This window comes from Oncorhynchus mykiss, chromosome 25, assembly GCF_057628025.1.
Source record: "Oncorhynchus mykiss isolate SJ-2025 chromosome 25, ASM5762802v1, whole genome shotgun sequence".
NCBI lineage: Eukaryota > Metazoa > Chordata > Actinopteri > Salmoniformes > Salmonidae > Oncorhynchus > Oncorhynchus mykiss.
In genome coordinates this window covers 57,075,079-57,100,730 of record NC_143046.1, presented here as the reverse complement: position 1 = coordinate 57,100,730, position 25,652 = coordinate 57,075,079, and the positions used below count along the sequence as shown (strand labels likewise).

Here is a 25,652-nt window from a genome sequence, read left to right as displayed (position 1 = left end):
TAAAGGCGTACTACCTTTTAATGGTGCAGTAACACAACCAGGCATGTTTATGATTGTCAAACGAATCACTTAAGTAGGCTATACCTGGGCATGTTTGTCAACCAAACAATTATTCCTGTGTCTAAAACAGTGCACCCGCCCTTTGATGGAGGCAATTAACACAAGTGTAATGACAGACACACTTATAGCCAGAGTTGATTGATGTATCCCTCTGTCCCAGCCAGTCATTTGACCGTTTACCTCAAACCACACCGAACTGAAGCTATACCACCCATTTAAGTTCATTTGCTAATTTTTCATGCCGTAATGATAAATGGTGTATTCGCCTGTTTTCTTTCCATCTTTGTTTTAATTAGGATAGGCTCATGTTTTACCAGTATGCCATAATGGCCCTTTTATGCCGGTAATCACCCGATTGAATCTGAATGGCACAACCGAAGGGTGATGATTGTAATAAAGATTGTTAACCATTTTCAATTCGGACGTCTGGTCTCTTCTTTCCCAGACTCTAACCATTTCCAGCCTTCCAATATCCTGTATGCACATTCAAGTATTTAAATGGACCTACGTCCAACACTGCTTCACATTTCAATATACCTCAACACTTGAAATAGTCCTGAGCCAACTACATCAAATATTAACTGTAGAGCCAAAATAAAGCCAATGTTCCCGCGTTTGCGGAGACTGCATTCACGGCAAACGCTGCACGTCGGCTCAATCTGAAATTACCGTCATTTTTTATTGCAGATCTTCTGCAATACGGATTTAATCCCCCCTTTAGAGTTGTCAGACCGGGACCTCTGTGAAACTAAACTGACTGGTCAGTGAGGAAGTGAGGAATCAGACACGAGGCTAGTTTATTTCAGTAGTGTTGGGTTTTATTCAGACAAGTAGAGAAGACCTACAGCCCTAGGAGAACAGAACCCGTCCAACACACGCTCAGTGAATCACAGAAGACGCTGCAAAGTTGTGGGAAGAATCATCCCAGCTTTGTGTGTATGTGGTACCCAAACAACCATTTAACAAGCAGCAAGCACTACTTTGTTGATCATTCCTTAAACAGATCCTGCTAAACTATATTTGATTACAGCACACAATCGTTCAAATGAGGAATTTCTGATCCTCTTGAAGTAAGGTAGGTTTCAGACAGTGCTTGGAAAGTATTGATCAGAGGAAGGACAGAAGCATCATAATGCAGTCAAGCTTTTTTGAGAGAAACAGGCACTCACAGGCATTAATCTACTGAGTCATGACAAACTGCACAATCGTTGGCGAGTTAAAGTGGGGGCACCATTATTTGACAAGGAAACTGTCTCTTTAAAAACTAGTCACAGACAAGCAGAAGGTCTTCATTATTGGGCCATGTTGCAAAGTTGCCGCTAGTCAAGTTTCACTTTGCAGCATGACCATCTAGTGATAAGTGCTGATGACATGGGGGTCAGGGGTCACACATTAGATGACAGAGAACTGGATGCCATGCTTGTTGAGACGCTCCACCAACTTAGTTTTGGCAAAGGTTGCTCCTGGGGTGTACACACCTCCCCTAAAGAGAGAGGAGGTTGAGATAACATGCATCAGATGTAATACAATAGCCGCACAAACACTACCCTGTGTGCGTGAACTCACTTCTTGGGGAGGGCTGTGGGCTCGTTCAGGATGGTGATAGCGGCCTGTACCATGGCGATGGGCGTGGCTACGTAGCCCACCTCTGAAACAGGGAGAGAAGCATCGTGTTAACCCCAGCAGCGGAAAATTACGTGGAGGAGGGGTTGGACTAGTGCGTTTGTGTATGTTCAAGTACCTGGTCCTTGGACTAGTGTGCGGATCTTAGCATTGGGTCGTCCCTGGCTGGGGTCCTGTCCCTCAGTGTAACCTTCTCCGTAGAAGGCAAACTTGAAGGACGAACCCTCCATCTAAGTGACACAGAAACACACCAATCACTGACTAGAAGGACCAACCATCCATCTGAGTGACACTCAAACACACCAATCACTGGCAATTTTGCAAACAAGAGATATTCATAAAACGGTACCTGCTTTCTTGTCGGTCCATCCTTGGAGAAGAAACCAAAGGAGAAAAACTCTGGATACTAAAGACAGAGAAGAGGGGAAAAAAAGAGGTAGTGAGAGAGGTTTGAGATTTTCATTGTGTGTGTGTGTGTATATATATTCATGTGTGTGTGTGTGTCCTTGTTCACCTTAATCAACAGGTCTCGTCCAAAGCTGAATTTGACCAGGAACCAGAACATTATCCCAGCGAATAGCATCTTGACAATGTTGGCCACACCTCCTACTCCTGCATACGCACCATACTGGACCTGGGGTCACACAAAAGGCCAAACAGGTCCATTTCTCAAATGGGTTTGGACATGAGAGCCACATCACACTAAATTTGCGGATTGCCCAGAGAGAGTGAGCGAGAAAGGGGGGCTGAAGCTCATTAGCTAGAATTTGAATTGCAAGGGGCCTGGGCATGGCATAGCTTCAAGAAAAGTCACTTTCAAACCTAGGGAATTCATGGCTAATTGAGGTGAAACAGTCATTCTGCTCATAGATTATCCTCTTAAATGTAACTATATCATTTGAGACAACTAGTAATGCTGTATACTCCATGAATGGTTAAAATCTCACCTTTCAGGTAAACATAGTTAAATTGCTGAGGTGTAGTCACTTGAACATAAGCTCAAGTACACAGTACAAATATTTTACTGTACATGACGTATTTCCTATTGAACAAAAATGTATGAATAAGGCTTGAAATGACATGTATTCTAAATATAGAATTATCAAATTATAAAAGCACTAACTATAAGATGTAACCTTCCTCATAACTGTGAAATACATACTTGCATGTTCAGTGTTAGAAAAAAATTGCATATATTCGAAAGATTTCTCAATCAAAATATCTGCCCCCATCGCTATGAACGTCACAGAGCTGTAGCTTGGCTTCCTGAACTCGTTAGGAACTCGCATTTCATCTCATAATAATCTTGTCCATCTATGACAAACAAAGTGTTTAAAATCTATGGATTATTTTAGATGAATGACTACAAATCGATCTCAATGTGCTATAGTGATGAAACCACTCTCCCCTGCTGTGCTACGATGTAAGGATTGCAGGCATGTGCTTTGTCAGTAGCTGTGACGCAGGGCTCAGCAAGGAGTTGCTGGAGTCGGAAAAGGGAATGAAATGGTAGGAGGGACATCCCAGCTTCAAGTTGTTTCAGATTTCACATCCTACGTCACACAGGTGCAAAAAAAATATACTACCGTGTCTGTGGGAACCAGGGCTATCGCTCAGTCGTAACTGGTTACAGAACCACGCAGGTCCCCTAAACAGAGGACTTTACACCTAAGATTATGTATGTATGACACAGAGCCCAAAGCGGGAGGTTTAAAAAAATACTTTGTTATTCGTACCAGAGCGTGTCTTTCTTTGACTTGAATGCCGTTGTAAACAACTGCCAACTTTCCAGGACATAGACATGTCTTACATGGGCAGAACGCTTCAATTGTTACTCTAACTGCACTGTCCAATTTACAGTAGCTATTACAGAAAAATAATACCATGCTATTGTTTGAGGATAGTGCACAACAACACATTTATTACGGCAACTGGTTTGATATATTCACCTCTGAAGGTAAATAATGTCCTTACATTCAGTAATCTTGCTCTGATTTGTCATCTTGAGGGTCCCAGAGATAAAGTGTAGTGTAGTTTTGTTTGAAAAAATAATATTTGAATATTCAAATGTAGGAACTGGGGTCTACAGCTTGAACCCACTGCTGTCTCTGGCTCCACACCCACACCGCCCGGCCATCTAGATGTGTGAAGGTTAGTGTATTTTCTGTAGGGAAGCTAATGATCCATCATGTTTGACATTCCTGGGAGTGTGTAAACATAAAATAATGTATTAGAATAGCATTTTTTGTATGTTCTCTATAGTTATGTAGTTGACGATGTATCAATTGACCAATTCGGCACAATTATTCATTTCCACAAACTTCAAAGTGTTTCCTTTGAAATGGTATCAAGAATATGCATATCCTTGCTTCAGGTCCTGAACTACAGGCAGTTAGATTTGGGTATGTCAGTTTAGACGGAAATTGAAACAAAGGGTCCGATCCTGAAGACGTTTTAACATAAATAAGGCTTACATCAACTAAATGTACTCAATTATCTCTTGTAATAACATTTGGATCCAACACTATTACATTAAATACATACAAGTCATCACCCCATACCCTAGCTGTGATGCACACACAGACACCCAAGATTTATTAGGCCATATTCTATTTCTCAAGTTTAGACAGAGCCACATCCCACTAAAATTGCACTGTGCAAAATTGCACAAGAACACACACTGCTCTCTCGCTCTGTGTGTGTTTGTGTGTGTGTGAGAAAGAGACCTACAGGTGTTTCCTGGTGTTCCTCCAGCAGAAAGCGTTGAGTTCTCTTCACCACCGAGGGGTCGGTTCCCATGAACGGAACTACATACTGCTGAACCTCATTGCTGTAGAACAGGGCACTCCTACACACACACACAATGTAAAGTTAATATCAAATAAACACACGTGCAAGCACAAACACACACAGCTCCCTGTACCTGCGTTTGATCTTTGAGCCCACCACAGGAAGAGGTTTATGTCCAAACTTCTTCCTGAGGCTCCGCAGCTTCCCGCTGTCAGCTAAACCATAGATGGCAGACTTCCATGTCCCGTCATTGAGAGAACCACCCTGAGACGGAGACAGAGAGAGAATGAAGTACCAACAAATTTTTAAAAACAGATTCTTACAAGGATGAGGCAGGGATTACAATGATTTACTGTTGACAGGACAAATGAGGCTAGGGCAGTGTGTGGGTTTATGGGTAATGGAGTCTTACCTCGGGTCCTGTGCTGGCTGTCAGGAAGCTCTCTAGAGCAGTGAGTGTCCCTGTGATAAGAGAAAAACACAACTGTGACACACACACACCCAAAGGAGAGCACAAACATACATAAACAGCTGAAGTAAACTAACCTCAGGGAGATGTATAGATTGTAAAATAGTTGTGAAGAGATTTGCAATGTACCGATTCCATGGCACATGGTTTATGAACAGGCACGCAAAATGACGGCAGATTCAAAACATTGAATTTTTCAATTTAAATTATGCAAAATTCTTGCAACCAAAGGTGGGAGGCTTGCAAGCCGAAGAACACCATCCCAACCGTGAAGCACGGGGGTGGCAGCATTATGTTGTGGGGGTGCTTTGCTGCACGTCACAAAATAGATGGCATCATGGGATGGAAAATTACATGGATATAGTGAAGCAACATCTCAAGACATCAGTCAGGAAGTTAAAGCTTGGTCGCAAATGGGTCTTCCAAATGTACAATGACCCCAAGCATACTTCCAAAGTTGTGGCAAAATGGCTTAAGGACAACAAAGTCAAGGTATTGGAGTAGCCATCACAAAGCCCTAACTTCAATCCCATAGAACATTTGTGGGCAGAACTGAAAAATCATGTGCGAGCAAGGAGGCCTACAAACCTGACTCAGTTACACCAGCTCTGTCAGGAGGAGTGGGCCAAAATTCACCCAACTTAGTGTGGGAAGATTGTGGAAGGCTACCTAAAACGTTTGTTTGATCCAAGTTAAACAATTTAAAGGCAATGCTACCAAATACTAATTGAGTGTATTTAAACTTCTGACCAACTGGGAATGTGATGAAATAAATAAAAGCTGAAATAAATCACTCTACTATTATTCTGACATTTCATATTCTTAAAATAAAGTGGTGATCTAACTGACCAAAGACAGGGAATTTTTACTAGGATTAAAATGTCAGGAATTGTGAAAAACTGTACGTAAAAGGTGTATGTAAACTTGGTATTATACACTGCTCAAAAAATAAAGGGAACACTTAAACAGCACAATGTAACTCCAAGTCAATCACACTTCTGTGAAATCAAACTGTCCACTTAGGAAGCAACACTGATTGACAATACATTTCACATGCTGTTGTGCAAATGGAATAGACAACAGGTTGAAATTATAGGCATTTAGCAAGACACCCCCAATAAAGGAGTGGTTCTGCAGGTAGGAACCACAGACCACCTCTCAGTTCCTATGCTTCCTGGCTGATGTTTTGGTCACTTTTGAATGCTGGCGGTGCTTTCACTCTAGTGGTAGAATGAGATGGAGTCTACAACCCACACAAGTGGCTCAGGTAGTGCAGCTCATCCAGGATGACACATCATTGCGAGCTGTGGCAAGAAGGTTTGCTGTGTCTGTCAGCGTAGTGTCCAGAGCATGGAGGCGCTACCAGGAGACAGGCCAGTACATCAGGAGACGTGGAGGAAGCCATAGGAGGGCAACAACCTAGCAGCAGGACCACTATCTCCGCCTTTGTGCAAGGAGGAGCAGGAGGAGCACTGCCAGAGCCGTGCAACATGACCTCCAGCAGGCCACAAATGTGCATGTGTCTGCTCAAACGGTCAGAAACAGACTCCATGAGGGTGGTATGAGGGCCCGACGTCCACAGGTGTGGGTTGTGCTTACAGCCCAACACCGTGCAGGACGTTTGGCATTTGCCAGAGAACACCAAGATTGGCAAATTCGCCACTGGCGCCCTGTGCTCTTCACAGATGAAAGTAGGTTCACACTGAGCACGTGACAGAGTCTGGAGATGCCGTGGAGAACGTTCTGCTGCCTGCAACATTCTCCAACATGACCGGTTTGGCGGTGGGTCAGTCATGGTGTGGGGTGGCATTTCTTTGGGGGGGGGGGGGGGCCGCACAGCCCTCCATGTGCTCGCCAGAGGTAGACTGACTGCCATTAGGTACCGAGATGAGATCCTCAGACCCCTTGTGAGACCATATGCTGGTGCGGTTGGCCCTGGGTTCCTCCTAAAGCAAGACAATGCAGGACCTCATGTGGCTGGAGTGTGTCAGCAGTTCCTGCAAGAGGAAGACATTGATGCTATGGACTGGCCCGCCCGTTCCCCAGACCTGAATCCAATTGAGCACATCTGGAACATCATGTCTCGCTCCATCCACGTGCAGTTGCAAACCATAGTCTGGCTTTATGCCTGTTTTGGAGCAGTGGCTTCTTCCTTGCTGAGCGGCCTTTCAGGTTATGTCGATGTAGGACTCGTTTACTGTGGATACTCGTTTACTCGTTTCCTCCAGCATCTTCACAAGGTCCTTTGCTGTTGTTCTGGGATTGATTTGCACTTTTCACACCAAAGTACTTTAATCTCTAGGAGACAGAACGCGGCTCCTTCCTGAGCGGTAAGACGGCTGCGTGGTCCAATGGTGTTTATATTTGCATACTATTGTTTGTACAGATAAACGTGGTACATTCAGGCGTTTGGAAATTGCTCCCAAGGATGAACCAGACTTGTGGAGGTCTACAATTTTGATTTCTGAGGTCTTGGCTGATTTCTTTTGATTTTCCCATGATGTCAAGCAAAGAGGCACGGAGTTTGAAGGTAGGCCTTGAAATACACCTCTGACTCAAATTATGTCAATTAGCCTATCAGAAGCTTCTAAAGCCATGACACAACTTAGTGTATGTAAACTTCTGACCCACTGGAAATGTGATACAGTGAACTATAAGTGAAATAATCTGTCTGTAAACAATTGTTGGAAAAATGACTTGTGACATGCAAAGTAGATGTCCTAACCGACTTGCCAAAACTATAGTTTGTTAACAAGAAATTTGTGGAGTGGTTGAAAAACAAGTTTTAATGACTCCAACCTAAGTGTATGTAAACTTCCGACTTCAACTGTGTGTGTGTGTGTGTATAGATATATCTATATACACAGTCAAAAGTTTGCAAGCCTACTCATTCAATGGTTTTTCTTTTTACATTGTAGAATAATAGTGAAGAAATCAAAACCATGAAATAACACATATGGAATCATGTAGTAAGCAAAAAAAGAAACAAAATCAAATATTCTTTTTTTTTTTAGATCTTTTGCCTTGACAGTTTTGCACACTGGCATTCTCTCAACCAGCTTCATGAGGAATACTTTTCCAACAGTCTTGAAGGAGTTACCACATATGCAGAGTACTTTCCTGCTGTTTTTCCTTCATTCTGTGGTCCAACTCATCCCAAATCATCTCAATTTGGTTGAGGTCAGGTGATTGTGGAGACCAGGTCATCCGATGCAGCACTCCATCACTCTCCTCTGTAAAATCGCCCTTACACAGCCTGGAGGTGGGTTTTGGGTCATTATCCTTCAGAAAAACAAATGATGGTCCCACTCAGTGCAAACCAGATGGGATGGCGTATCGCTGCAAAATGCTGTGGTAGCCATGCTGGTTAAGTGTGCCTTGAATTCTAAATAAATCACAGACAGTGTCACCAGCAAAGCACCCCCACACCACCACCTCCATGCTTCACAGTGGGAACCACACATGCAGAGATCATCCGTTCACCTACTCTGCGTCTCACAAAGACACGGTGGTTGGAACCAAAAATCTAACATTTGGATGGATTTCTACTGGTCTAATGTCCATTGCTCGTGTTTCTTGGCCCAAGTAAGTCGCTTCTTCTTATTGGTGTCCTTTAGTAGTGGTTTCTTTGCAGCAAATCAACCACAAAGGCCTGGTTCATGCAGTCTCATCTGAACAGTTGATGTTGAGATGTGTCTGTTACTTGAACTCTGAAGCATTTATTTGGGCTGCAATTTCTAAAGCTGGTAACTCAATGAACTAATCCTCTGCAGCAGAGGTAACTCTGGGTCTTCCTTTCCTGTGGCGGTCCTCATCAGAGCCAGTTTCATCATAGCGCTTGATGGTTTTTGCGACCGCACTTGAAGAAACTTTCAAATTTTCCAGGTTGACTGACCTTCATGTCTTAAAGTAATGATGGACTGTTGTTTCTCTTTGCTTATTTGAGCTGTTCATGCCACAATATGGACTTCGTCTTTTACCAAATAGGGCTACTTCTGTTTACCACCCCTACCTTGTCACAACACAACTGATTGGCTCAAACGCATTAAGGAAAGACATTTCACAAATTAACTTTTAACAAGGCACACCTGTTAATTGAAATGCATTCCAGGTGACTACCTCACGAAGCTGGTTGAGACAATGCCAAGGGTGTGCAAAGCTGTCATCAAGGCAAAGGGTGGCTACTTTGAAGAATCTGAAATATATTGATATTTGTTTCACACTTTTTTGGTTGCTACATGATTCCATGTGTTAATTCATAATTTTGATGTCGTCACTATTATTCTACAATGTAGACAATAGTAAAACAAAGAAAAACCCTGGAATGAGTAGGTGTCCAAACCTTTGACTGGTCTTGTATACAAAAAAATATATATGGGGGATTGGAAATCATGCATATAATTACATTGATGGAAGCTACCATCTATCTGCAATATTAAAGCTGATCTACCCCCTAAAATATTTGTATAAAAACCCTGAGGGAGAGAACACACATACACACCTTTGAACTGGTCCCTGGTGTAGAGGACTCCCATGTCTGCAGGTATGGAGTCGAAGCCACAAGCCCCCACAATGTACACTCCTTTATCAGCTGCCTGACTGTCGTAGTTCAACTGGATACTCTCTAGGAACTACACACACAAGTAATACAGAACAGCATGGCATCCAGCAGGCATCCCATTACACCAAGTGGTGTGTGAGATATTGCTTCCAACTATCAAGTCCTGTCAGCTCTACAGGAGTGATGTAGTGTAGGGATCAGGGTCAATTAGGGCTTGAAGCCTTGTGAGTGTGTTGTTCACTTACCTGGGGTTCTCCACAGATGTCAATGCAGTGTGCCCCATTTTCCACGCATGCCTTTACCACAGGCTCGCCCCAGAACCTGTACTACACACAAACACATAAACAAAATCCCTTCACCAAGGCGCTTGTGTCACTACAGTATAATTTCTACTCCAGTATCATTTATTTATACATTTTGTATGAAGGCCTTTAGAAGTCATTATGACTTCATGTCATGTTCAATGTCTGGTCACTGCTGGACCTTGCCACTGTGTGTTGCACTCACAGCTATCGCTTTTCTCTGGACTGGCTAATCTAGCGTGAACCGAATACAGTTCTCGGTTCGGCTTTCCTTTCAAACCTCCCCTGAAACGCTCTGGTGCCCCCCTGGGGAGGCGCACCTAGGGCTGTGGCGGTCATGACATTCTGTCAGCCGGTTATCGTCATGCAAGAGACTGCCAGTCTCATGGTAATTGACCATTAATTAACATGAACAAGTTTAACATCTCCAGGCCTACAAGCCATTGATGTACGCCTTTGGAACATCTACATTTAAAAAAAGTAATACTTTAATTTACACTGACCAAAAATATGAATACAACATTTAAAGTGCTGAAATAAAAGATCCCAGAAATGTTCCATATACACAAAAAGCTTATTCCTCTTAAATTTTGTGCACAAATTTGTTTACATCCCTGCGGGTGAGTATTTTATCCTTTGTCAAGATAATCCATCCACCTGACAGGTGTGGAATATCAAGAAGCATGATCATTACACAGGTGCACCTTGTGCTGGGCCCAATAAAAGGCCACTAAAAATGTGGTGTTTTTTCACGCAACACAATGCCACAGATGTCTCAAGTTGAGGCAGCATTCAATTGTCCACCAAAGCTGTTGCCAGAGAATTGAATGTTCATTTCTCTAACATAAGCTGCCTCCAGCATCGTTTTAGAGAATTTAGCCGTTGGTCCAACCGGACTCACAACCTCAGACCATGTGTTACCAGGTCCTCCAAATTCGACTTCTTCACCTGCGGGATCATTTTAGGAGGGGGAAGGGGGGTGCTGAGGATTATTTCTGTCTGTATTGAAGCCCTTTTGTTGAGAAAAACAAATTCTGATTGCCTGGCCTGACTCTACAGTGGGTGGGTCTATTCCCTACCAGGCCCACCCATGGCTGCACCATAGATTAGGGCATAATATATTTATTTAAATTGACTTATTTCCTTATATGAACTGTAACTCAGCAAAATCTTTTGAAATTGGTGTATTATACAAAAATATAAAAACGCAACATCACAGTAAATCCATTATTTATTTTAGTCATGTCTAAAGAAACATTTGGATATGAAGAAAATGTGAGTTGGCCTACTCTGTTATCTGGCTATTCTCCATGCCATAGGCTGAAGGCTTGTTCATTAAGCTGACAAGATACGCTTTTAAGTCTCGTGCCATTATTTTATATTACAGGATTTTAAAGTAAGAAGAGGATAATTGAACTTTGCTGAATAAAATATGAATGATATTTTTCCCATTCTGGGCGAGTGAGCATGTTGAGTGTAAGTGACCATTTGAAACAGGTCTAATACGCTAGGTTTAGAGTTATTTGGCAACTTCAGTTGTGAATAATACACACCTTAGAATGCCTTAGAAATCAAAACATACATGGGCTGCATGGTGCCACTATAGGCTACTGATGATTTGAGAAAGTCACAAAAAAGAGAGGCTGAGGTGATGATCAGACATGACAACAGTGCCCCCTACTGTTGAAGATGGGAATAGACACTTTGCACTTCACGCAGAGTTCTGTGGTGAAGCTGTGTATCACAATGACAGGGATTCTACCACACCCAGTCACACCTGACAGCCCTGTAATGGCTGTGTGTGTGTGTGTGTGTGTGTACACAAGGTGCACTGGTGATAGCCATCATCATCATGGCAGGTGTTTCACAAGCTGTGAGGTTATGACCTTACTGATATCAGGCCACTATCTGCAGCCCCATGGCACAACAGGAGAGCAGAGTGGTGATCAGGTCTGATATCAAGACAGTCTTAGATACGAACATAACGGTAGATGAGAGCAGAGCGGTGATCAGATCTGATATAACTTATGACAGACTCATTGTGTCTCTGCAGTACTTACACAGTGTGTATGTCTACAGTATTTACCAGATGTCTGTGGGTGTGTGTGACTGCTGTAGTGTATTGCATCTCCACAGTCAGCTCTGCTACCCAACCCAAGCCCGACGTTTTTTCGTCAATAACTAACGTACTGGTAGGGCTCGGGTATCATTAAATTGATCACTAACATTTTGAAGCCGAGCCATTTGCACAGTGGGTCGGCAGGTAGCCTAATGTTTAAAGCATTGGGCCAGTAACCGAAAGGTTGTTGGATCGAATCCCCGAGCTGACAACGTAAAAATCTGTCGTTCTGCCCCTGAACAAGGCAGTTAACCCACTGTTCCCCGGAAGGCCGTCATTGTAAGTAAGACTTTGTTCTTAATAACTGACTTGCCAAGGTAAATAAAGTTCAAATTAAATATATAAAAACAGTCAAATCTGCTTCAACCTCGTCAAATATAAGACAGGAGAGATTATTTCACAGAAAATAAAAATGTTCCTTGAGTTTTGTCGGAGTTTAGTGACGAAAACTATTTAACAGTTCACTGCTCTCTAGGGTTGGGCAGTATCCAGATTACCATATCGTCCTTCTCTCATCCCGGGATTTACGGTATTACTGGCTTAGTACACAAGGGGGTGCCCAAAAAAAACGCCAAAAAAAGCCCTTCGGGCATCCATTATCCAGAACGCTAACAAATTTAGCACAAGTAATAGCAAATTTCCATGGAGGCTGCTAGCTAAATATGTGAACGAGAACAAAAATAAAACTAATTGCATAGACAGGCAATCCAGCTCATAAAGTTGTACATGTATAACTAGGTGCTACAGAATGTAATTTACAAGCGAATGTGAACTAGAGAAATTGAGCAAATGAACAAAGTTGACACATGCTTGTCTGAAGGAAAAACAGTAATGGCTCTGGAGCAGCATGTGTACATGCTGCGTCTGTGTGGAGCCTGGAGTCGCTAGGGCAACCGGCCTGCCTGCTCTGCTCAGAAAAGATGGGGGAGGAGCAGACAGGCAAAGAACGAAGAGGAGAAAAAAAGGAAATCAAAAGATAACAGCTGTACAGATAACTCATCCAAAGGGCTTTGACTTCCTAAACACAGCAGAAAGCTAACACAATATGATGCACCGTCACCTTATGAATTTCAGCCACTTAAGATGAACTACTATAGTAAATACATTTTTAAGAAATATGTTGCTGCGTTTTGTAAAAGCATATCTAAAATGCTTTCTGTTGTAATTTATGCTCTTCATCAGACTAATTGTGTGCTTAAGTTGCACTTCTCCACTCAGATGAGATATCATGAACGGGCATTCTAAACTCTAAAACAAAAATCCCTTTTTCAGGACCCTGTCTTCCAAGGATAATTCGTAAAAATCCAAATAACTTCACATATCTTCATTGTAAAGGGTTTAAACACTGTTTCCCATGCTTGTTCAATGAACCATAAACAATTAATAAACATGCATCTGTGGAACGGTCATTAAGACACTAACAGCTTACAGACAGTAAGCAATTAAGGTCACAGTTATGAAAACTTAGGACATTAAAAAGAGGCCTTTCTACTGACTCTGAAAAACACCAAAAGAAAGATGCCCAGGGTCCCTGCTCATCTGCGTGAATGTGCTTTAGGCATGCTGCCAAGAGGCATGAGGACTGCAGATGTGGCCAGGGCCATAAATTGCAATGAACGTACTGTGAGACGCCTAAGACAGCACTACAGGGAGACAGGACGGACAGCTGATCGCCCTTGCAGTGGCAGACCACGTGTAACAACACCTGCACAGGATCGGTACATCCGAACATCACACCTGCGGGACAGGTACAGGATGGCAACTGCCACCTGAGTTACACCAGGAACGCACAATCCCTCCATCAGTGCTCAGACTGTCCTCAATAGGCTGGACTGAGGGCTTAAATGCCTGTTGTAAGGCAGGTCCTCACCAGACATCACCGGCAACAACGTCGCCTATGGGCACAAACCCACCGTCGCTGGACCAGACAGGACTGGCAAAAAGTGCTCTTCACTGGGTAGTCGCGGCTTTGTCTCACCAGGGATGATGGTCGGATTCGCGTTTATCGTTGAAGGAATCAGCGTTACACTGTACTCTGGAGTGGGTTCGATTTGGAGGTGGAGGGTCCGTCATGGTCTGGGGCGGTGTGTTGCAGCATCATCGGACTGAGCTTGTTGTCATTACAGGCAATCTCAATGCTGTGGGTTACAGGGAAAGACATCCTCCTCCCTCATGTGGTACCCTTCCTGCAGGCTCATCCTGACATGACCCTCCAGCATGACAATGCCACCAGCCATACTGCTCGTTCTGTGCGTGATTTCCTGCAAGACAGGAATGTCAGTGTTCTGCCATGGCCAGTGAAGAGCCCGGATCTCAATCCATTGAGCACTTCTGGGACCCGTTGGATCGGAGGGCTAGGGCCATTCCCCCCCAGAAATGCCCAGGAACTTGCAGGTGCCTTGGTGGAAGATTGGGGTAACATCTCACAGCAAGAACTGGCAAATCTGGTGCAGTCCATGAGAAGGAGATGCACTGCAGTACTTAATGCAGCTGGTGGCCACACTAGATACTGACTGTTATTTTTGATTTTGACCCACCCTTTGTTCAGGGAAACATTCAAGTCTGTGGAACTTGTTCAGTTTGTGTCTCAGTTGTTGAATTTTATGTTCATACAAATATTTACAACATGTTGTTTGCTGAAAATAAACGCAGTTGACAGTGAGAGGACGTTACTTTTTTTGCTGAGTTTATAAACAGACAGCACTCCCGACTTTTGTAGAGGTAGCCAGCCTACTTTTTTTCTGGTAAAATGCAAGATCAACTTTAAAAAGCTACAATATGTACATTTTTAGGCGACCTGACCAAATTCACATTAAAAAAAGTGAGTTTAAAAATGAATCTGGCATCCTCATTGGAAGCAAGTCTAAGAAACGGTAGATCTGTTCAATGTGCGCTATTTCTATGCTGCCCGTTCTTAAGTTTAGCTTTGGGTCTTTTACATTCAGTTTTGTACACCAGCTTAAAATACAACATTTGGTTATGGGAAATATATTTCACAGCTGTTTAGATGGTACAATGATTCTCTACACAATGATTGCTTGTTTTTGTCACAATCTGAAATTAGGCAAACTATTAGAATTTTAGCAACCAGGAAATGGCTGAGCGGTTTCTGCATATTGCATCTTTAAGCAAAACAATAGGAAATGTAGCTGGCTACATTGTTTCTATGCTAAGCATTAGAAATATGATGTCCATGTATTGTTTTTCAAAAAATACTTAGCTTTTTCATTGTAAGCTAATTTACCTGTGTGGCTGCCAGCTAAATAGCTTTGCACTTTGTCATCTGATGAAAATGAAGCTATTTTCTGCAGAATGTGTTTTCTGTGAAGGAAAATGCTATTGCACGTTGACTGCAGGGGTTTACTTAAAAAGCAGCTATTGAGCAGGGCAGTCAAGAGGAGCGGTTTCTATGGATACGTGTGCTAACTAGCTAGCGCCATGAGCATAGTGCATGCAGAGCGAGATGCCTGTAGCAGGGAGCGAGTGACTGACAGAGGAGCAGCTAATGGATTTACTAAAGGAGGAAGTTATTTCTGACTTCAGGCAGGGCTTTAAATTGGGAAGAAGCAATCGGGCCTAGGTAGGGTAGGGCCTGAATGTCACAGGCATGGGCAGGGCTCGGGTTTAAAATGCATGCCCGTGGAGGGCTCTACAGTCAGTACTTACTGGCCCCACACAGTTGAGAACAATGACAGCCTTTTTGCACATGGCAGAGAGTCAGGCTCTTCCACATCAGCCACGATGACCTCCACCGCAGACTGACTAATCTAGTGTGACCCGAATACAGTTTGTTTTGGCTCTCCTTTCACACCTACCTTGAAACTCTGGTGCCCCTCTGGGGAGTCATGCCATATTTTGAAAACCTCTGATATAATGAATATGGTGAAACTTTCACCTAGTCGATCAGAGGGAAAGGTGGAGCTATTACCATATTGATTGCCCTGTAAAATCCACTCAGGTCTGTGCATAGGGTCCAGGGGTCCATTTGGGATTGAGACCTGTCCGCTCTGAACAATACATTTCTATAGAAACGTCATCTAACGTCGCACCCTCTTTATTTTATTTATTTATAAACAACACAAAACAAAACATACAGATACAAACGACTACATCATGAAACATCACACCCTCTCAAGCCCGCACCACCATCGCCTTCATATAACTTTCTGTCACATGGCCTCAAACTGCATGATTTGGTTTCTCGCCGTCGCCCACGCGCTAACATTTTTTAGACAATAAAGGATTTGACCTTTCCATTGTGTGAAAGATGGAGGATTGGCTGATTTCCAGTTTGGGTATACATTTTTTGAAAGATACATCTACGAGACGAGTATTGTCCAACCCATAGGATATCTCACTGCACCCTCATGTGCCATGTCTTGAAATAGACAAATTAAAAGTATATTTACATTACAATAGCTCTGACAACCATCTTTCCAACTTCGCCCATAACTTTAGAATTTTGTAGCATTCCCAGAAGGCATGAATTGTTGTCATTAGTAGTTTTACACTTCAGACATGAAATTGTACTCTCCTGAACACACCCCAGGAGAGAGTTGAAAGTGTTTGGAGAAGGTAAGGAGTCGACAGAGCGAGAATGCAACTGCAGCCCGCAATTCAGGGCATTCCTGCATATGCAGGAAACCCTCCTTATACTTCTAATATTAAGCTATGACTCCAGTATATACAGTGGGGCAAAAAAGTATTTAGTCAGCCACCAATTGTGCAAGTTCTCCCACTTAAAAAGATGAGGCCTGTAATTTTCATCATAGGTACACTTCAACTATGACAGACAAAATGAGAAAAGAAAATCCAGAAAATCACATTGTAGGATTTTTAATGAATTTATTTGCAAATTAGTGGAAAATAAGTATTTGGTCACCTACAAACAAGCAAGATTTCTGCCTCTCACAGACCTGTAACTTCTTCTTGAAGAGGCTCCTCTGTCCTCCACTCGTTACCTGTATTAATGGCACCTGTTTGAACTTGGTATCAGAATAAAAGACACCTGTCCACAACCTCAAACAGTCACACTCCAAACTCCACTATGGCCAAGACCAAAGAGCTGTCAAAGGACACCAGAAACAAAATTGTAGACCTGCAACAGGCTGGGAGACAATCTGCAATAGGTAAGCAGCTTTGTTTGAAGAAATCAACTGTGGGAGCAATTATTAGGAAATGGAAGACATACAAGACCACTGATAATCTCCCTCGATCTGGGGCTCCACGCAAGATCTCACCCCGTGGGGTCAAAATGATCACAAGTGAGCGCGGTGAGCAAAAATCCCAGAACCACACGGGGGGACCTAGTGAATGACCTGCAGAGAGCTGGGACCAAAGTAAAAGCCTACCATCAGTAACACACTACGCCGCCAGGGACTCAAATCCTGCAGAGCCAGACGTGTCCCCCTGCTTAAGCCAGTACATGTCCAGGCCCGTCTGAAGTTTGCTAGAGAGCATTTGGATGATCCATAAGAAGATTGGGAGAATGTCATATGGTCAGATGAAACCAAAATAGAACTTTTTGGTAAAAACTCAACTCGTCATGTTTGAAGGACAAAGAATGCTGAGTTGCATCCAAAGAACACCATACCTACTATGAAGCATGGGGGAGGAAACATCATGCTTTGGGGCTGTTTTTCTGCAAAGGGACCAGGACGACTGATCCGTGTAAAGGAAAGAATGAATGGGGCCATGTATCGTGAGATTTTGAGTGAAAACATCCTTCCATCAGCAAGGGCATTGAAGATGAAATGTGGCTGGGTCTTTCAGCATGACAATGATCCCAAACACACCGCCCGGGCAACGAAAGAGTGGCTTCGAAAGAAGCATTTCAAGGTCTCCAGATCTCAACCCCGTAGAAAATCTTTGGAGGGAGTTGAAAGTCCGTGTTGCCCAGCAACAGCCCCAAAACATCACTGCTCTAGAGGAGATCTGCATGGAGGAATGGGCCAAAATACCAGCAACAGTGTGTGAAAACCTTGTGAAGACTTACAGAAAACGTTTGACCTCTGTCATTGCCAACAAAGGGTATATAACAAAGTATTGAGATAAGTATTTGGTCAATAACAAAAGTTTATTTTCCACCATAATTTGCAAATAAATTCATTAAAAATCCTACAATATGATTTTCTGGATTTTTTTCTCATTTTGTCTGTCATAGTTGAAGTGTACCTATGATGAAAATTACAGGCCTCTCTTATCTTTTTAAGTGGGAGAACTTGCACAATTGGTGGCTGACTAAATACTTTTGCCCCACTGTACATGTGAGGCAAAGGGCGCTCCAGTACAGTAAATGGCGTAACATTGGATACCATAACATTGGATACCAACCCCATAAACCCCACAGAAGAAGAGGCGGGGGAGGCAATGGTAGATAGCTATATCTAGTACACACCAGTAGAGTGTCCTTCACTGTAATGGATGTGTGTGTGTGTATGTGTACAAGGTGCACTGTTGATAGCCATCATCATCATTGCAGGTGTTTCACAAGCTGTGAGGTTATGGCCTTACTGCTATCAAGCCACTATCTGCAGCCCCATGGCACAACAGGAGAGCAAGAGTGGTAATCAGGTCTGATATCAAGACAGTCTTACATACGAACACAACGATAGAGGCAGCACTGAAATACTGCTTACTTATGACAGACTCATTGTGTCTTTGCAGTGCTTACACAGTGTGTGTGTCTACAGTACTTAAAATGTGTGTGTGTGTGTTGCATCTCTACAGTTAGTACTTACTGGCCCCACACAGTTGAGAACAATGACAGCCTGTTTGCACATGGCAGCCAGAGAGTCAGGCTCTCCCACATCAGCCACGATGACCTCCACTGCAGTCCTCAGCTCCGGCTTACCTAATAACATAGCAGAGGACTCAGTCATTTCACCTTTATATTATAAACAACTACTTACCAATACACCACACCTCATTATGTGTTTAACTAAATCACTGAGGACTTGTCACAGACCAACACCACCACCGGTGGGCGCAACAGCGTCTCTACTTCTTAAGGCGGCTGAAGAAATTCAGCATTGCCACCCCGGGTCCTCTCCAAATACTACCACTGCACCATCAACACCGTCCTGACCGGTTGCGTCATGGCCTGGTACGGGAACAGCTCCGTCCACGACCGCAAGGCCCTCCAGTGGGTGGTGAAGATGGCCCAGTACATCACTGGGAACCTGCAGCATCATCAAGGACCCCACACACACCAGCCACAAGCTGTTTACTCCCTTACCGTCAGGCAGACTGTATCAGAGCATGAGGTCTGATACCAACAGGCTCAGAGACAGTTACTATCTACAAGCCATCAGACTGCTGAACACGTTCACTGGACTGAGCACCTGCTCTGACTCCACACCTTAGCACACAAGCACTCACTCACACATGCACACATACAATTGCTGCTACCAGACTCTTATGATTGATTACTAAATGCTTCCCCAAAACATGCAAATAAAAATTAATTGTGGCTTCCTGTATTATACTGTTGGATTCGACATTTTGAACATTGAGATATTAAATAAATGATAGGAAAGAGGCATAGAATCAAAGGAGAAAGAGACCGGGCCTCTGTAGAAAGACAGATAGCTGTGGAATGTGTTGGGGGACGGGAGCAGAGCACCGTGTTGATACAGGGGAGACAGGTGGACATCTGTGGATTAGATGAAGGCGGGGCTGAGGTCAGGAGGTGAGGACAGATTCCCTTAAGGGAGTAATAAGGGTTTGGTATCCCTGTTACCCTCTTTCTTCATAAGATGTAAGGATTGGAGAGAAGGCGTGTCTTAAGTAGGATGTATGCAACCGTGATGGAGAGAAATGTTTTTGGTGTCTGAAAACAGCTGTACAGAACCTTTGGGAAGAATTCAACTTGGTTAAAGCTTCTCCCGTGTCCGTGAGATATTTACTCTGAAAAATAAGAACCTAACAATACTTATGCTAAAATGTTTATTCTATTCTACTGAGCCATTTACTTCATGTTCCTATTCTTATCTTGTATAATTTCTTACTGTTGCTGCATTGTCAGGAAGGAACCGGCCAGTCAGAATGTCGTTGGAAGGTGTATACTATGTGTATCCCGTACATACGACTAATACAACTTGAAACTTTAACTAACTATGATGATACATGAACAACCTGGTTTAAAAAGCCCAGTGACCAAAAAGTTTGTCAGACCCCTGAACTGAATTCTGTATGTGTGTGTGTGTGTGTGCACGTAGCCTATCCTTTAGCTTGGGGGGGAAACAGACATTGCTATCCGTGTTCCCCAAGCCTCCGTGTCACTGTTGCCTTCAAATGTAGACCAGATAAAAGATAAAAGTACTAAAAGCTGCTATATTTGTATTCTGGTTCAAAAAAGTACATTTGGGGAGCATCAACAAGACACCGTTTGTTCTCTTTTCTGTGCTGCTTTGTCGGGCCGGGACAATGCCTATATCGCAATATTTTTTCCATGGCAGAAATGAGAACACGAAGCAGACCAAACTCCTTTGTCCTTTAAAAACCTGCTGTATGTAAAATACTGTATTACAAGATAATGTTGCTTTCCAACATTCCTAAAGAAGTTATATTCCGCTTTGAGTCTTGTTTCCTTGCCACGACACCAATGAGAATAGCGATACTGCTTTCGTCCCGGCCCCACAATGCGTTGCATCAGCCCCCTGAATAAGTTAACATGTTATAATGCACATGGCACATTACCCCCTGGAGGTCCTGACTAAACATGGACTGTTGTAAGTTAGGCACACGTTGAACTCTGTGCCGTAGCCATAACAGATAGGAAAACACTGCCCTATTGAAACCTCAATGATGGAAGGAAAACACTGCCCTATTGAAACCTCAATGATGGAGGCAAAACATGGGCCATAGAAGGATGAATGGCTATCAAATAAGTCATATTGTACACACATGACAAAGTACACTACGTCTCTTGCATATCCCAAACAAGCTCTCTAACGTACCTGCAAATTTAATATATTTAGAAAATATCGCCTAACCCATGACAATTGTCAAATCAAATCAAATGTATTTATATAGCCCTTTGTACATCAGCTGATATCTCAAAGTGCTGTACAGAAACCCAGCCTAAAACCCCAAACAGCAAGCAATGCAGGTGTAGAAGCACGGTGGCTAGGAAAAACTCCCTAGAAAGGCCAAAACCTAGGAAGAAACCTAGAGAGGAACCAGGCTATGTGGGGTGGCCAGTCCTCTTCTGGCTGTGCCGGGTGGAGATTATAACAGAACATGGCCAAGATGTTCAAAATGTTCATAAATGACCAGCATGGTCGAATAATAATAAGGCAGAACAGTTGAAACTGGAGCAGCAGCACGGTCAGGTGGACTGGGGACAGCAAGGAGTCATCATGTCAGGTAGTCCTGGGGCATGGTCCTAGGGCTCAGGTCCTCCGAGAGAGAGAAAGAAAGAGAGAATTAGAGAATGCACACTTAGATTCACACAGGACACCGAATAGGACAGGAGAAGTACTCCAGATATAACAAACTGACCCTAGCCCCCCCGACACATAAACTACTGCAGCATAAATACTGGAGGCTGAGACATGAGGGGTCAGGAGACACTGTGGCCCCATCCGAGGACACCCCCGGACAGGGCCAAACAGGAAGGATATAACCACACCCACTTTGCCAAAGCACAGCCCCCACACCACTAGAGGGATTTCTTCAACCACCAACTTACCATCCTGAGACAAGGCTGAGTATAGCCCACAAAGACCTCCGCCACGGCACAACCCAAGGGGGGGGGGGGGGTGCAACCCAGACAGGATGACCACATCAGTGAATCAACCCACTCAGGTGACGCACCCCCTCCAGGGACGGCATGAGAGAGCCCCAGTAAGCCAGTGACTCAGCCCCTGTAATAGGGTTAGAGGCAGAGAATCCCAGTGGAAAGAGGGGAACCGGCCAGGCAGAGACAGCAAGGGCGGTTCGTTGCTCCAGAACCTTTCCGTTCACCTTCCCACTCCTGGGCCAGACTACACTCAATCATATGACCCACTGAAGAGATGAGTCTTCAGTAAAGACTTAAAGGTTGAGACCGAGTTTGCGTCTCTCACATGGGTAGGCAGACCGTTCCATAAAAATGGAGCTCTATAGGAGAAAGCCCTGCCTCCAGCTGTTTGCTTAGAAATTCTAGGGACAATTAGGAGGCCTGCGTCTTGTGACCGTAGCGTACGTGTAGGTATGTACGGCAGGACCAAATCAGAGAGATAGGTAGGAGCAAGCCCATGTAATGCTTTGTAGGTTAGCAGTAAAACCTTGAAATCAGCCCTTGCTTTGACAGGAAGCCAGTGTAGAGAGGCTAGCACTGGAGTAATATGATCAAATTTTTTGGTTCTAGTCAGGATTCTAGCAGCCGTATTTAGCACTAACTGAAGTATATTTAGTGCTTTATCCGGGTAGCCGGAAAGTAGAGCATTGCAGTAGTCTAACCTAGAAGTGACAAAAGCATGGATTAATTTTTCTGCATCATTTTTGGACAGAAAGTTTCTGATTTTTGCAATGTTACGTAGATGGAAAAAAGCTGTCCTTGAAATGGTCTTGATATGTTCTTCAAAAGAGAGATCGGGGTCCAGAGTAACGCCGAGGTCCTTCACAGTTTTATTTGAGACGACTGTACAACCATTAAGATTAATTGTCAGATTCAACAGAAGATGTCTTTGTTTCTTCATGGGACCTAGAACAAGCATCTCTGTTTTGTCTGAGTTTAAAAGTAGAAAGTTTGCAGCCATCCACTTCCTTATGTCTGAAACACATGCTTCTAGCAAGGGCAATTTTGGGGCTTCACCATGTTTCATTGAAATGTACAGCTGTGTGTCATCCGCATAGCAGTGAAAGTTAACATTATGTTTTCGAATAACATCCCCAAGAGGTAAAATATATAGTGAAAACAAGTGGTCCTAAAACGGAACCTTGAGGAACACCGAAATTTACAGTTGATTTGTCAGAGGACAAACCATTCACAGAGACAAACTGATATCTTTCTGACAGCTAAGATCTAAACCAGGCCAGAAATTGTGTCTGAAATGTCAACCTGGCCATGTGATGGGGGGCATGTAGACTGTCACCGTTGGGCAGGGTAACCATTGAGAGGCCAGGGGGTGGGTTTGTATAGAGGCCATTGCGCTGCAGGGGCATGTTCAAACAGCTGTTGGTGAGGGCTATCCCAGGAGGGCAGAAGGAACAAAGCACAGCTCCATTCTCCCTGATGCCAACCCTAGCAGAACCTAGGCTATCCCTTTTCTGGCAAGCCAACCACTCTCCAATTTAAAATGAATACTGAATGTATTGAGTGCTGCAACTTTGTAGAGTGTGAGATATCTGGTCTGACAACATATTCCCAGCTACCACAACAACTACTATTGACAGACATTCCTTTTGTCTGTGCAATTGAGATGTATACTTCTTTTTTTTTGCAAGCCTATGGCAGTAAGCGCAATGCAAGTGCAGAAGATCCTTGGTCAAAACACTTGGTTGTATGATAACTGATACAACACAGTGACTAGGTTTTAAATTAGTCCAGGTGAGTGTCCTGTCTGGCATGACACACAGTAAACTCAGTGTAGACACGATGACACCGAGCTGTCAAGAAAGCTTCCTTGAATCCCCCTGGAAAATCCGATTACAATACACAATGGTGTCAATCAACTAACTAGGCCAAAGGTCATCTCTGGTTAATCTCTCGTGGACAGTGTAAACATATTTACGGGAAACTTTAGATCTGAGTTAACTGCGATTACTCTCTAGTTAGCATCCAGCGTGACCAAATTAATGTGTGTAATATAAATTGTATTAGCTAGTTTAGGGCAATGTCAATGAAGCCAGTCTGATGACGATGCTCGGTCGCCAGACTTTGAGCGCACTGATTTAGATATGAATTCTAAAAGACCTTATTGTCCCTAGAATTTCTAAGCAAACAGCTGGAGGAAGGGCTTTCTCCTATAGAGCTCAATTTTTATGGAATGGTCTGCCTATCCTTGTGAGAGACGCAGACTCAGTCTCTTAAGTCCTTACTGAAAACTCATCTCTTCAATAGGTCCTATGATTGAGTGTGGTCTGGCCCAGGGGTGCGAAGGTGAACGGCAAGGCACAGGAACGACGAACTGCCCTTGCTGTCTCTGTCTGGCTGGCTCTTCTCTCCACTGGGATTCTCTGCCTCTGACCCTATTACAGGGGCTGAGTCACTGTCTTACTAGTGCTCTTCCATGCCGTCCCTAGGAGGGGTGCGTCACTTAAGTGGGTTGAGTCACAGACGTGACCTTTCTTTTCTGGTTTTGCTTCCCCTACCCCTCGGGCGGAGGAGGAGATCTTCGTTGGCTATACTCAGCCTTGTCTCAGGGTAGTAAATTGGTGGTCAGTTGATATCCCTCCAGTGGTGTGAGGGCTGTGCTTTGGCAAAGTGGGTGGGGTTATATCCTGCTTGGTTGGCCCTGTCCGGGGGTATCGTCGGACAGGGCCACAGTGTCCCCCGACCCACCCGTCTCAGTCTCCAGTATCTATGCTGCAATAGTCTATGTGAAGGGGGGCTAGGGTCAGTCTGTTATATATTGTGGAATTATCCTGTCTTATCTGGTGTCCTGTGTGAATTTAAGTATGCTCCCTCTAATTCTTTCTCCCTCCCCTCCCAGAGGACCGGAGCCCTAGGATCATGCCTCAGGACTACCTGGCCTGATGACTCCTGGCTGTCCCCAGTCCACCTGGTCATGCTGCTGCTTCAGTTTCAACTGTTCTGCCTGCGGCTAGGGAACCCTGACATGTTCACCGGACATGCTACCTTGTCCCAGACCTGCTGTTTTCCACTCTCTACTGCACCTGCTATCTTGACCTCTGAATGCTCGGCTATGAAAAGCCAAATTACAATTACTCCTGAGGTACTGCCCTGTTGCACCCACTACAACCACTGTGATTATTATTTGACCCTGCTGGTCATCTATGAACGTTTGAACACTTTGAAGAACAATCTGGCCTTAAATGGCCATGTACTCTTATAATCTACACCCAGCCCTGCCAGAAGAAGACTGGCCACCCCTCAGAGCCTGGTTCCTCTCTATGTTTCTTCCTAGGTTCCTGCCTTTCTAGGAAGTGTTTCCTAGCCAACGTGCTTCTTTCTACACCTGCATTGCTTGCTGTTTGGTGTTTTAGGTGGAGTCTCTGCATAGCACTTTGTGACATCTGCTGATGTAAAAATGGCTTTATAAATACATTTGATTGATACATACCAAGGGTTCCGGCGGCCTGCTCTATAACTTTGTCCAGTTTCTGTCTGCTTCTCCCAGCCACAGCCCATTTCAGCGTCCCATTCGGCCCCTCCGATACGGTCCTGGCCACCTCTTCAACCACAAACTGCCCGGTGAAACCCGAAGCACCAAAAATAACAATGTGATAGGGTCTGCTAGAGGAGATATCCACATTCGCCATAGTTACAACTAGTTATACTCAGGGAAACGCAAAGACGCGAGAGGGTATGGGAATGAGCGAAATGCAAGGAGCGTGCTAATATAAATGACAGATAGCAAAGCTGTCACTTCCGTAGTCTGATGATGATGCTCTGTCGCCGGACTTTGACCGCACTGATAAAGATATGAAACCTAAACACCGCTGATGCAAATGGTCTGCATGCACAAACAAAGCGTTTAATTTACGTTGGTTTAAATACAGCTTTTTGTATTTGTTATCTGTTATGTTATTTGATGTCATTAACATATTAAATGACAT

General features: G+C 43.8%; 1 protein-coding gene across 2 annotated transcripts; it reads right to left on the bottom strand.

Annotated features, from left to right (window-relative positions):
• Window positions 1–856: 856 nt before the first annotated feature.
• Window positions 857–25,652, bottom strand: LOC110505337 (saccharopine dehydrogenase-like oxidoreductase). 2 transcript variants are annotated; one of them, XM_021584516.3, is made up of 12 exons: window positions 25,157–25,652; window positions 18,665–18,777; window positions 9,749–9,829; window positions 9,444–9,573; window positions 4,886–4,935; window positions 4,607–4,737; window positions 4,414–4,531; window positions 2,198–2,317; window positions 2,033–2,089; window positions 1,802–1,913; window positions 1,627–1,708; window positions 857–1,543 (listed from the first exon to the last, which is right to left on the bottom strand). In XM_021584516.3, exons 1-12 carry the CDS (start codon window positions 25,353–25,355, stop codon window positions 1,453–1,455), a joined length of 1,284 nt encoding a protein of 427 aa, XP_021440191.3. In that variant the 5' UTR covers window positions 25,356–25,652; the 3' UTR covers window positions 857–1,452. The 2 variants fall into 2 exon arrangements, with proteins under 2 accessions (XP_021440191.3, XP_090076736.1); XM_090220610.1 differs by lacking the exons at window positions 18,665–18,777; window positions 25,157–25,652 and adding an exon at window positions 15,591–15,691.

Bases quoted from the DNA above. Each gene is read 5' to 3' on its own strand.
- LOC110505337 (XM_021584516.3), bottom strand. From the start codon at position 25,355: ATGGCGAATGTGGATATCTCCTCTAGCAGACCCTATCACATTGTTATT. The intron at 4,936-9,443 runs GTGTGTATGTGT...CTCTTATCACAG, and splicing joins CACCAGGGACCAGTTCAAAG to GGACACTCACTGCTCTAGAG. The intron at 2,090-2,197 runs GTGAACAAGGAC...CTCTGTCTTTAG, and splicing joins GACGAGACCTGTTGATTAAG to TATCCAGAGTTTTTCTCCTT.